At 43.0% G+C, this 14,267-nt stretch overlaps 1 protein-coding gene across 1 annotated transcript; it reads left to right on the top strand.

Annotated features, from left to right (window-relative positions):
* Positions 1–601: 601 nt before the first annotated feature.
* LOC134742573 (apolipoprotein D) lies at positions 602–10,474 on the top strand. Its single transcript, XM_063675787.1, has 4 exons — positions 602–1,262; positions 5,124–5,254; positions 6,196–6,398; positions 10,294–10,474. The coding sequence occupies exons 1-4, from the start codon at positions 1,137–1,139 to the stop codon at positions 10,446–10,448; spliced, it is 615 nt and encodes a 204-aa protein (XP_063531857.1). The 5' UTR covers positions 602–1,136; the 3' UTR covers positions 10,449–10,474.
* Positions 10,475–14,267: the final 3,793 nt, after the last annotated feature.

The following is a 14,267-nucleotide window of genomic DNA, read 5'->3' as shown; positions in this document are numbered from 1 at the left end:
ATATTCCTATTTTCTTGCATTCATCAGAAAATCCGTGAAATTAGACTTTATATCATGATTGCATCATCATCACGATCATATATTTATATACTTACGTCCCACTCCACGTGGCAACATAGGCAGTCACGTTAGCACAATGCGGATTGGGGACTTCAAACACACCAATTAATGTCTGTTATAAATATAGAATTTCTTATTTGAAGACACTCAAAGGCTAATCTTACCAACAATAAGGCCTAGCTGGATCGCTTTTTTACCCTCGTTAGCCTCTGGTTTGAAAATTAAATCGAATCATTACTTTACAATTTAATACCCACCAGGCTACCGCGAAAACTCGGGCAAACTAATTATTTTTAAAATGTACCCTTGTTTGATCGAATTGTCTTTTTCATACGCCCCTATATTGTAAATTTCATCGAAATCGTTAGGGCCGTTTTTGAGAAATGACCAAAATAAATAAGCAAAAGTACCTGAAAAAATATAATAGATTATTTTCCGCTACTGTACTTTTAATACTCGCATACACGGTAAGATCAAAATGTTGACATTAACTAGGGTGCCATCAGTGCCGTGTTTCTCACACCATAGCCGTCCGTCATTACTGAAAGCCCCTTTAGCGCTCGAATTAAGTTATTCAGCTTCGACCCTTAGTTCGTAAACAGACAAACGTCCACAACTAATTTCCTATACGAGTAAACTTCACGTCACATCGTATGTTTAATCGGTACAATTTGAATAATGGCGCAGACGTCAGCGGCAGTCGCGCGCGCCGCAATGTTGTACAAACAAGCCGACCGTTTTACAAACATCCGAGAAGCTGTAATTTCACTCTCTTAAACTAGACCTATTATAAAACGGGGTGACGGTGTGTTTTCAGTCGATCAACGGATTTTACCTAGATTTTTGTGTTATAAAAAAAACTATTTAAAAAGTTATTAGGGATTTTCGCTGGCTTTAATTTACTTTATATAATAAGCAGATTTTTAGTGTGATTTTATTCTTACTTGATTTTGTTTTGTAAATAAAAAGTTCTGAATCATACGTCGTTTTTAAGGGCAAGAAATTTAGCCCGTAGAATCACAGAATTTCCGCCTTTTTTTTCAAGTTCCTAAGTTAGACTAAGTAATTAAAAAGTGATGGGGGACTTCAGAGTGCGAGGGCTGTTTAACGTGTTGATGACGAGCCTAACAGTGGGGGTGATGGGGACGAAGCTGGGGATGTGCCCCGTGTACCCGCAGCAGCCGAACTTCGAAATACAAAAGGTAAAGCTGGCCATACACGCTAGGGTACCTGCGCAGTTTTGCCTGTACAGTTAAACTAAACCCCGGCTGGAGCACACACACGGCGGCGGTAGACCTGCACAAACTCAGTTGTGTAGCCATGGCGCCGTCGTCAGCTATGCTTCATGTTGACACAGCGCTATTAACGTTATTTTTTGTAATTATAAAGCGCAAGAAAGACGAAGAAAGTAAAAAACGAAAGAGCCGTAAAGTGTGGTGTAAGGAATGGCTGCTAGAAACAAATTAGTTAAGCCATGACATTTTATTGAATGAATCTAAGGATAGATGAAAAAAACCTTCTAAAAGTTTTATAATGGCCGCTATATCTCATGAGAAATTAACAGTAACATTGCTTTCTCACTTCATTCATATCATGGTGTTCTGCGCTTCTAATATGCCAGAGGCAGGGCTCTGATTAACAAAGTTCAATTAATTCAACTAACGTTTCATTCCTCTTAAGAGACATTTTTATGCAATCGCAATCTACCCGCGATCACTGGACAACAGACCTGAACAGGCGAACGCCACACAAGCTCAGTTTTACCTGTACAGTTCAAGAGCCCACAGGTATAAAATATCAATTTTCATATTTGCGCAGGTCACCTGTGCACTACACAGTCGAATGCCACATACGCTAATTTTTACCTTTGCATGTGTATGGCCAACGTAAGTGCGCAGTTTGTTATGATTTGTGTATGTATGTGGCGTAGTGGTGTCAAATACGATCCTATTATATTTGTCTTTCGCTTTATTAGTTAGGTAAATTAATAATATCGTTCAAGTCAATCAGAATTCAAACAATTTTGTGTAAGTAAATTGAACTAGCCTTCTATCAGACTGTCGAGTAGATCTCTGACTTGCATTTTTAATTAGCCTGTAGCCAAAATACCTGATGAACTAAATACACTAAGCTGCTAAAATTAGTGCTTAGCTACCCTAATGTACTAGTAGTAAGAAGGTATATCTTATTGTCTATTGAAGTATTCTATAATCTAGGCGGTACCTACCTAATTACCTACGTCATGACCGACATTCAAACGTTCGGATGCAAATAAGTACATTAATTTGCGCGTTTGTTTTTTTCCGCTTGGCATATGCTTTTTAGGGTTCCGTACCCAAAAACCTCCGCTGTCCGTCTGTCTGTCCGTCTGTCACCAGGCTGTATCTCATGAACCGTGATAGCTAGACAGTTGGAATTTTCACAGATGACGTATTTCTGTTGCCGCTATAACAACAAATACTAAAAACGGAATAATATAAATATTTAAATGGGGCTCCCATACAACAAACGTGATTTTTTTGCTGTTTTTTTCCGTAATGGTACGGAACCCTTCGTGCGCGAGTCCGACTCGCACTTGGCCGGTTTTTTGTTGTTTTTTTGGCATTTTACAACGAAATCACTACCACACAATTTCTGTCAATATTTGAATCTATTTAAACTTTCCACTCGCCTAGTACAGAATAAGTCATTGACATACGGTTGTTCGTTTTTAAACACATTGACCCTTAAAAATTTAAATGCAATTAAACACCCCAATGTGTTGCTATGCGCATAGAAATGAATACTAGTATTAAATACGTAAGATTGTATCCAAATGTTGACATTTAGGTGCCTAACACTGGTCCTTCGAGCCGGATGCTGTTTCGTTACTTATTGGAATTTGAACTGAAACTACTTATTGTAAGTTTCGATTTTTTTGAAAATTTGGTATCAAGCGTTTTTTGGTCGAAATTTCTTTTTCATACATAGGTTTTATTAGAATTAAAAAGAAAGTAAATGTTTTCCAGCAAACACAATTAACAGCAGAAAGTAATTGTCTATGTAAATATAGTTTTAAAAAGTATATGTGATAGGCCACCTCTTTGTTTCATATTTGTCTATTGCAAAACATATCTAGTGACCTATATGTATAGTTGGTCAAACCAATTTGTCAGTCAGTAACAACCAGGAAAATCATATTCATCCCTTTCTTTTGGGCGCTAGTACTAGTGTAAGACAAAGACGGTATGACTCTCTCTGTCTACGTTTGAAATGTGACAGTCCTTTGACAAACTATATTACGTTATTAACTAAATGGGGATATGTATAGCTACATTGTAATGCAACATAATTAGGGTTCCGTACACAAAGGGTAAAAACGGGACCCTATTACTAAGACCACTGTCCGTCTGTCTGTCTGTCACCAGGCTGTATCTCATGAACCGTGATAGCTAGACAGTTGAAATTTTCACAGATAATGTATTTCTGTTGCCGCTATTACAACAAATACTAAAAACAGAATAAAATAAATATTTAAGTTGGGCTCCAATACAACAAACGTTTTTTTGCCGTTTTTTGCGTAATGATACGGAACCCTTCGTGCGCGAGTCCGACTCGCACTTGACCGGTTTTTTTTATTTACACAATGGATGACCTATATGATACCCATCCCGTAGTGCGTCGTGCATATTCTTGCCGACTTGTGCTTCTAGATTTCTTCACCTGCAAGGGATTGGCGTCGATCCAATAGCGTTCCGCCACAACAAGCCGTGCCCACTTATGCGTAATTGCGTTGCAATATAGGTAAAGGGTGGAGGTCACGACCCGCTCGCGTACGTAATGTAAACAGGCACTCGTGCGCACGTAGCTGCTACGTTGTGTGTGCCTGCGAAATCTTGAACGCGTTATAGTCGGTGCAACGTAAGAATTGATATTTGACAGTTATGTATTTAGCCATTATATATTTCAATTTCAATGTCGTTTATTCCAGACATTTAAGTTTACAGTACAAAATCAAGTCACTTACACGGTACCTAAATATAAAGGTAGGTAATTTTTTTAACAAATTTAGAATTCGAGGGTATTAATTTAGGCTCCAGGGCTTAAATGACAATCAAAACATTTGTAATGCGCCTGTACCTTCCATAAAACAGTCCCTAAATTGAATATGTATGATGAATAATCTTTGAGGCTAATCTTTTGCAGGTGTATCAAGATGGACGGATCATGTATAGGTCATAGATTAGGTACATACAAACAGGGGCGTAGCTAGAGGATATGGCGCCCGAGGCAGTCACCAAATTTGCGCCCCCTAACGACTAACAAAAGTTTCCCTGCTGCTGCCTTTTGCCCATTTTGGCGCCTCCCCTTGGATGGCGCCCGGGGCACTTGCCCCCCCTGCCCCCCCCTCCTACGCCACTGCATATAAATAATATATTTATAACACCAAGTTACATGTCAGGCTTAGGTCTAGGAAATACATTAGTTATAGCAATACACTTAGGTAACTGGCCATTCTGGGCTTTTCTCGTTTCAATTCTGACACGGCTTATTATCAGTTAACCTTTTGGACGCCAATGACGGATATATATACGCACCGCAGGTCCAACGCCAAAGACCGATTAATCCGTCATAGACCACAGAGTAACATAGACCTACATCAAGGGCCTGACACTCTTTGATAGAGAAAGATAGTCTTATTGCGATTCCTATAAGAGGAAAGAGAAAATAGTGCCATGCTTTGTCCTTATCACCGACCGGGCATTTTTTCATGGTCGGGTTATGGCAGCATAGGCAGGAAGCGATGGCGAAATACCGAAATTTATAAGAGTGAAAGAGAAAAAGGATTATGCTGCCATACATTAACCTGTCAATACATGAATATGTCTTTCTCTTACCCCTGGTCGCTCGGTTTCATGTCTATAACTACTATAGTATGTCTGATCTACATGCATATGGATAAAGTTCAATTTCAGTTTTGACACTTTCGGTGACGTGGCGTCTGGATGACAGCTTTTGTGTTTGACACGGCGTCGAAAAGGTTAACTGTGTGAAGGCTCTGACGAAGACGTTTGTTCCCACAGATGACAGGTACATGGTACGAAGTAGAACGCTCCTTCTACTTGATGGAGATGACCGCCAGCTGCACCGAGCTGCATGTGACACTGAACGAACGAGGGTACTACCTCATCGCCGTCACCACTGTCAACAGATGGTAAGTACATAAAGTACATAACACACAGATCATCATCATCATATTAGCCAGAGGACGTCCACTGCTGGACATAGGCCTCCCCCAAAGAGTGCCACAATGACCGCCGGTCTTGCGCCACCCGCATCCAGCGGGCTCCCGCGGCCTTTACCACGTCATCAGCCCACCTTGTATGTGGTCGCCACTCGAGAACCTTTCTGCCCCAACGGCCATCGGTTCTACGTGCAACAAACAGATGCCATGAATAAATAACCACACTCAGAGGAACTGTTACTAATTTTCCAATCATACTACAACGGTTTCAACCGCCTAAAACTATACGTATAGTATACCTACCTTCGCAATCCAAAAGAGTCGCTTTCAACCGTTACAACCTTCCATGTGTCTTTTTCTAGTACCTCTACACCATTATAGTCTGCATCTTCTCAAATGATTTTTACACTTAAGACGGTAATCTGTTAAACAAACGCCATTGTCTCTTTTGTGAGAGCGGTCGGCCATTGTGTGCCATTGTGCGCCATTGTGTGTGAGCGCCGCACGTGCCAATAACACACAATGGCAGACTATAATTTCCTCTATACCTTAACACAATGAGCGGCGGATTCCGTGTTCGTAGTCGCTTTCCTCTACATAGCGGGAAAACGCTGGGATCGGCAACGAGCGTAGCGCTACGAAAACGTTGGCAGTGAATGTGTTAATGTCATCATCACCATCATCATCATGTCAGCCGATAGACGTCCACTGCTGGACATAGGCCTCCCCCAAGGCTCGCCACTCCGACCGATCCTGTGCCGCTCGCATCCACCGAATTCCCGCGACCTTCACCAGGTTGTCGCTCCATCTCGTTGGAGGCCTACCGGCAGTTCGTCTTCCGGTATGTGTTAATGTAACAGTCCAAAAACTTGAAGAGGACAAAAACTTCATCCGCTCCCTTATATTTGCAGGACAGGATCGCCAGCCACAACCTACGGCGTGGGCATCCCGAGCCACAACGGCTCCTCCTCCTTCCGCTACAAGCTGAACAACCGCATGCCCTACATCATAGGACGAATGTTGCCAGGCGCGGGACAGTACAGTATACTGTTCACCGACTACGAGCACTTCGCCGTCGTGTGGTCCTGCACGTCCGTGTCCATCATGCACAACGGTGAGCCAACATCTACATCATAGAGAATGTTGCCAGGCGCGGGGCAGTACAGTATACTGTTCACCGACTACGAGCACTTCGCCGTCGTGTGGTCCTGCACGTCCGTGTCCATCATGCACAACGGTGAGCCAACATCTACATCATAGAGAATGTTGCCAGGCGCGGGGCAGTACAGTATACTGTTCACCGACTACGAGCACTTCGCCGTCGTGTGGTCCTGCACCTCCGTGTCCATCATGCACAACGGTGAGCCAACATCTACATCATAGAGAATGTTGCCAGGCGCGGGGCAGTACAGTATACTGTTCACCGACTACGAGCACTTCGCCGTCGTGTGGTCCTGCACCTCCGTGTCCATCATGCACAACGGTGAGCCAACATCTACATCATAGAGAATGTTGCCAGGCGCGGGGCAGTACAGTATACTGTTCACCGACTACGAGCACTTCGCCGTCGTGTGGTCCTGCACCTCCGTGTCCATCATGCACAACGGTGAGCCAACATCTACATCATAGAGAACGTTGCCAGGCGCGGGCCAGTACAGTATACTGTTCACCGACTACGAGCACTTCGCCGTCGTGTGGTCCTGCACCTCTGTGTCCATCATGCACAACGGTGAGCCAACATCTACATCATAGAGAACGTTGCCAGGCGCGGGCCAGTACAGTATACTGTTCACCGACTACGAGCACTTCGCCGTCGTGTGGTCCTGCACGTCCGTGTCCATCATGCACAACGGTGAGCCAACATCTACATCATAGAGAATGTTGCCAGGCGCGGGCCAGTACAGTATACTGTTCACCGACTACGAGCACTTCGCCGTCGTGTGGTCCTGCACCTCCGTGTCCATCATGCACAACGGTGAGCCAACATCTACATCATAGAGAATGTTGCCAGGCGCGGGGCAGTACAGTATACTGTTCACCGACTACGAGCACTTCGCCGTCGTGTGGTCCTGCACCTCCGTGTCCATCATGCACAACGGTGAGCCAACATCTACATCATAGAGAATGTTGCCAGGCGCGGGGCAGTACAGTATACTGTTCACCGACTACGAGCACTTCGCCGTCGTGTGGTCCTGCACCTCCGTGTCCATCATGCACAACGGTGAGCCAACATCTACATCATAGAGAATGTTGCCAGGCGCGGGGCAGTACAGTATACTGTTCACCGACTACGAGCACTTCGCCGTCGTGTGGTCCTGCACCTCCGTGTCCATCATGCACAACGGTGAGCCAACATCTACATCATAGAGAATGTTGCCAGGCGCGGGGCAGTACAGTATACTGTTCACCGACTACGAGCACTTCGCCGTCGTGTGGTCCTGCACCTCCGTGTCCATCATGCACAACGGTGAGCCAACATCTACATCATAGAGAATGTTGCCAGGCGCGGGGCAGTACAGTATACTGTTCACCGACTACGAGCACTTCGCCGTCGTGTGGTCCTGCACCTCCGTGTCCATCATGCACAACGGTGAGCCAACATCTACATCATAGAGAATGTTGCCAGGCGCGGGGCAGTACAGTATACTGTTCACCGACTACGAGCACTTCGCCGTCGTGTGGTCCTGCACCTCCGTGTCCATCATGCACAACGGTGAGCCAACATCTACATCATAGAGAATGTTGCCAGGCGCGGGGCAGTACAGTATACTGTTCACCGACTACGAGCACTTCGCCGTCGTGTGGTCCTGCACCTCCGTGTCCATCATGCACAACGGTGAGCCAACATCTACATCATAGAGAATGTTGCCAGGCGCGGGGCAGTACAGTATACTGTTCACCGACTACGAGCACTTCGCCGTCGTGTGGTCCTGCACCTCCGTGTCCATCATGCACAACGGTGAGCCAACATCTACATCATAGAGAATGTTGCCAGGCGCGGGGCAGTACAGTATACTGTTCACCGACTACGAGCACTTCGCCGTCGTGTGGTCCTGCACCTCCGTGTCCATCATGCACAACGGTGAGCCAACATCTACATCATAGAGAATGTTGCCAGGCGCGGGGCAGTACAGTATACTGTTCACCGACTACGAGCACTTCGCCGTCGTGTGGTCCTGCACCTCCGTGTCCATCATGCACAACGGTGAGCCAACATCTACATCATAGAGAATGTTGCCAGGCGCGGGGCAGTACAGTATACTGTTCACCGACTACGAGCACTTCGCCGTCGTGTGGTCCTGCACCTCCGTGTCCATCATGCACAACGGTGAGCCAACATCTACATCATAGAGAATGTTGCCAGGCGCGGGGCAGTACAGTATACTGTTCACCGACTACGAGCACTTCGCCGTCGTGTGGTCCTGCACCTCCGTGTCCATCATGCACAACGGTGAGCCAACATCTACATCATAGAGAATGTTGCCAGGCGCGGGGCAGTACAGTATACTGTTCACCGACTACGAGCACTTCGCCATCGTGTGGTCCTGCACCTCCGTGTCCATCATGCACAACGGTGAGCCAAAATCTACATCATAGAGAATGTTGCCAGGCGCGGGGCAGTACAGTATACTGTTCACCGACTACGAGCACTTCGCCGTCGTGTGGTCCTGCACCTCCGTGTCCATCATGCACAACGGTGAGCCAACATCTACATCATAGAGAATGTTGCCAGGCGCGGGGCAGTACAGTATACTGTTCACCGACTACGAGCACTTCGCCGTCGTGTGGTCCTGCACGTCCGTGTCCATCATGCACAACGGTGAGCCAACATGTACATTGTAGAGAATGTTGCCAGGGGCGGGGCAGAACAGTATACTGGTCACTGACTACGAGCACCGTCGGGTGGTCCTGCACCTCCGTGTCCATCATGCACAACGGTTAGCCAACATGTATATCATAGGCGCGGGGCAGAACAGCATACTGGCACAGGGCGGACACGCTACATCAAAAATCACTTACGTTTCTATGTGTGAACGGCACGTCTGTACACGCGGCATGCGTCAGTGTGGTAAGTACTGTAGCGGTCGGCAAAAGGTCGTCAATCTGCTGTCGCGGGGCGAGGTAATTCGTAGCGTGGCGGGGCGATGCGTGGCTGTTCTGTATGATAATACTATTACTTATTATGTGATACTGGTCAAAGACTACGACGAGCACCGTTCGTGTGGTCCTGCACGTCCGTAAGTCAGGTTAAAAAAAAAAAGTCCATCGTGCACAAGAGTGAGTACCAACAAACTATACCAACGGCCGCCTGGCCTGGTGCCAGCCACCACAACGATTTGTTCGATCGGTGAGCCCTACCTAACTCTTCAAGGAAAATGGCATTGACAGTTTGCCGTAGGTTACCTGAAACCAAAGTTATTCAAAAGTCCGCCCTTGAGCTCCATCCGACGTATGGACATTTACTAAAAATACCCATGAAAGTTCCCCAAAGAATTAAAATATACTTACCTACGATTGTATTGTAGGGATAAGTGGAATACGCAGAGGCCCGCTGATGTCAAGCAAAATATGACCAATCCGAGGGCCACGGAAAACACGCTCGGGGCCGAGGCGTGAGTATCCGTAAATGATGATGGTTTCGTTTTTTAGGTATTCATTTCCAGTCAACCGTACCAGTGGGGTGACACTCCTCCTTTCGGGCATTCTCGGCTCCGTTCGGCTCAGCATTACTCCGATCAATTATTAGGGTTGGCACAACTTGACGTCCCTTTGCGTGCACGACCACAGATAAGTTAATAACTTGAATTTTGACAACCCTAAATAGCCGAAAGGGACAGCAAGATTCGTCCCTGAATCGCTGTCAAACTTCGGTTTTGTAGGAAGTGTCCTTTCTGTACGGCAGTAACTACTATTTATTCTGTGACCGTGCACTGTCAAAAACCTGGCAAGCGTAAAAGATAAAGACCAGTAATAAGTACATACTTATAAGTATTACTTGTTGGTTACAGATCGCTTTTGGGTGTTGGGGCGGCGACGCGAGCTAAGTGCGGAGCTGCGCGCCAACATATACGCACTGCTGCAGGAACTGCGGCTCGACCCCGACCGGCTGCTGCTATCCAAGAACAACAATTGCGTGGACACCCCCGACCAAATATTAAAGTAATACTTCTAACAGATGTTTTATTTATACTTTCATTCTGATGAGCTCTGACCTAAGTCCCGATGTCCTTTTAAAAGCACAAATGGAGCATTTTCTATGAAAAGGGACCTTATTGTCGATGGCGCTTACGCCGCACAGCGTCGTGCGGCATTGTATTTATATCGGAGCATCGTTAATAATGGCGTAAGCGCCATCGACAATAAGGTCCCTTTTTATAGAAAATACCACAAAATCAAATCTAATTTTGAACTAAACTAATAGAAGGTTCAAAACTCCAAAAATGACTGGGACTTAGTAGGTTAAAGGCATGTTCGAGCTACAGAAAGGCAGATAACGAAATATCGATTTTCGCCGTAGACCCTCAGGGCCGCGGAGTAAAGCGACCACAAAACCTTGCCTAATATATGGCGCTATATAAAAAGGTTCTAAATGGCGTTATGATCATGACATAAAATCGAATACTAATAAGTCTCAAATTTTATTTCAACGCAAACTCCGACATTGGCTAATTGATAAATGCTTTTATAAATTAAATTAATTTTTTAATAATTCACATTCTGACGTAAGAAGTTGACATTGTAAAATTTGATTGTATATTCTTAATGACTGTGATTTTTATTTTATTTTAGTTGTAAATAGTTGTATTTGTATTTATTTTAGTTTATTTTCAATTAATTAATTAATTTAAAACTGTAATATTAATTTGCATGCCACTAAAATGGTGAATTGTGCTGAGCCATGTTACCTTTAAGTCCATCACATTGTACCATGATTCTCGCAAATAAAAAAACTTTAAACTTCAAATTTATAAAAATAACTTAATTTAATGAAGTTATAATTTTTTTTTACAAAACTATTCACTTTGGAAGTCAAATTTTTAGTCTTCGTGAATAAGGATCTGAGATAAAATAAAATTTCCCAAATTAGTCATCACACCTTCTATTTTTCTAAGAAAATATCTTATATTTACAATGCATAGTACAAGTAGGTAGATTAAAACGTTTATGTGATTTTGGATGAGGAATAAAATACCAGTTACTTGAACCATCAAAAGACAAACACAATAACAGTAGATACAACGAGTGCTTATAAACTTGTGTTACATAAAATTATCCTATTCATTTGGTTTTATTGCTTGTACCTAGCCGTGCGGCCGCATTTGGTGTTGTGCCTTGGACATTACTGCATAAGGCTCATATTGCAACGGACAGATCCCAGTTGCTTTTTAGTACCTACTCTGGCCCCTGTTCCACCAAGCTGACAATTCACTATACATTGCTGGTCCAACATATATATGGATATTGGTTAATAAAATACATATGTATGTTAGTCTGTAATGTATTTGTAATATGGGCCTTGTTGCCTGATTTAAATTTTAAATAAATATGAATATTGAATCGCTATCTGAAAGTTGTCTGGAAGAGATCGCTTTTTAGCGATAAGCCCGCCTGTTGTTACCTATGTTGTTATGTCCTGTCTTTGTTTGTAACATGTTTTTTTTTGTAGTGCACAATAAAGTATTTATTATTATTATTATTAATATTGACGCTTTATACCGTCGTTGCTTACCGACCCATAGATGTCCAGGAAATTCTCAGTGTCAATTGTCATGTTGGTGAAATAGGCACCAAAACCATAGAATCCATAAATGTACTAAGGCAACCAATAATAGACCTTACTTAGTTGTAATAAAGTGCATCAGTTCGTATCGTATACATTGTATGTCCCTCTAGCTTTGATAAGCCCTTATAGCGCGAAGTAGAACAGAGCAGAGCGCCATCTATTTATGGAGTATCGAGACAAACCTAACTGGTTTAACAATACTTTTGTAATTAGGTTTAGATATTGTGTTGTAATTACCTAAATAAAAACATAACCTTTTCCAGGCCGCACCAATCTACGAGGTTTTCCCAAAAATCTAAATATATTCCAATTAATTCAGCATATTTCTCGTAAGCGCAATCTAATTAAAACCTTAAATCGCAATGCTAAATCGTACTATGCCTGGAAAAGGGTTAATTACTAGGAGACACGGGATTTTCGTATTTTATACAAGGTAATTTTTATAAAGGGTAATTTTTTCACTAGTCAATTTTTTCTGATATCATTAGTTAGATATAATAACCCATCTAGTGGTCGCCATAGTGCAGCTTTGGTGTTCAAGTTTAGATTCTATTGTATAAGGTTGTAGACAACAGTAACAACTGGGAGGTACCCATTTTCAGCGCCTATATGCTCTTAAATCTAAATACTTATTATATACTGATAGATTGCAAGGTAAGACGAATGAATATCATTCACAATATCCCTAATTTAAGACGTGAATAAGTCATTATTGTCGCAGCACTGTTAACACTTTCACTGCCATTTGAAAATAAAAATTTAGTCTAATTTTGAAGAGAGAGAAAAAAAGAATGGGTTCAATGAAAGTGCTAAAAATTAAGCCGCTTTTACAATCATCATCAAATATAGGAGTTTTCAGGAAATTGAGATCCGTGTGAGTTGTGTCAGCCTAGAATAATCTTGCGCGACATGGTATCGCGGTGGATCTGTGCTAGGGGTGTGGGCGGTTTAAACTAAAGAATATATCGTTGGCACAAGTTAGAAAAGACAATATACTAGTTACCATCCTGAGTTTGGAACGCTATCAACTAAGTCCGAAGCCAAAAAAAATAAGAAGTTTTCAAAATTATAAATAGTCATAAGACGACTAAAATACTCCTATATTGGTGGTGGTAATTGTACATTACCTTATAGAAGACAGTGAATGTTAGTCTTAAATAACCTCTACACCGAATATCATTAATTTAGGCCGTCTATCGACTATCGTACACTAAAGGGGCCCACTGATTATCAGTCCGCCGGACGATATCAGCCTGTCACTTAGAACAAAAATTTGACAGTTCCGAACAACTGACAGGCCGATATCGTCCGGCGGACTGGTAATCAGAGGGCCCCTTTACACATTTAACGTTAAAATAAAACAAAAATAATTTACATACAAAGTCAGTACATACACTGGCTATATGAACGGAATTAGTCATTTGTAGATACGTTGGTATATATATAATTGTTGCCCAAAAATTTACCAAAGTTGCTGACTATTTTTACGCCTATGAATAAGAATAAGAATGATTTATTGCAGTACTGTGTACATTTGTAGATGGTAATATTGGTAATCATGATACAATTTGTTTCAACAGCCCTAGGACCCCTACGTAACCACATAAACGTTTGTACAGATTTGAGGCAAATGGTTGTCACCAAATTATTAGGCGCGTAGGGCGCCGCTGCCATAGAAATGCAGTTAAACACCGGCTTTAAGAACAACCGACAATGTCTAACAGTGAAAGCGACACACTTTTTTTAGGGGTCCGTACCTCAAACGGTAAAAAACGGAACCCTTATAAGATCACTCGTGCGTCTGTCTGTCTGTCCGTCTGTCACAGCCCATTTTCTCCAAAACTACCGGACCAATTAAGTTGAAATTTGGTACACATATGTAACTTTGTGACCCAAACACAGACATGTAACTTAAACAAATGAATTTTAAACATGGGGGCCACTTTTTTTGTCTTCGGTTGTCTGTCACACTGAATATATTTTGGACAGCTACGTCTGGTGTTAATAACCACTTAACCAACACAGCAACAAATAACTCGTTCCATGTATTACAACCCAACAAAATTGTACAAAACAAATAAATTAAACACAACACAAAAACACAACAATAAATATCGCAAACCCAGAAAATATTAAAGAGGTAGGTATTGCTACGAATTCTGGGCAGATACCGAGAAAAGATACTTGCGTTGGTACCTA

The sequence above is a fragment of the Cydia strobilella genome, chromosome 6 (genome assembly GCF_947568885.1).
Source record: "Cydia strobilella chromosome 6, ilCydStro3.1, whole genome shotgun sequence".
Classification (NCBI taxonomy): Eukaryota; Metazoa; Arthropoda; class Insecta; order Lepidoptera; family Tortricidae; genus Cydia; species Cydia strobilella.
Note: the sequence above shows the minus strand (reverse complement) of the source record. Positions and strands in the feature narration are given on the sequence as shown.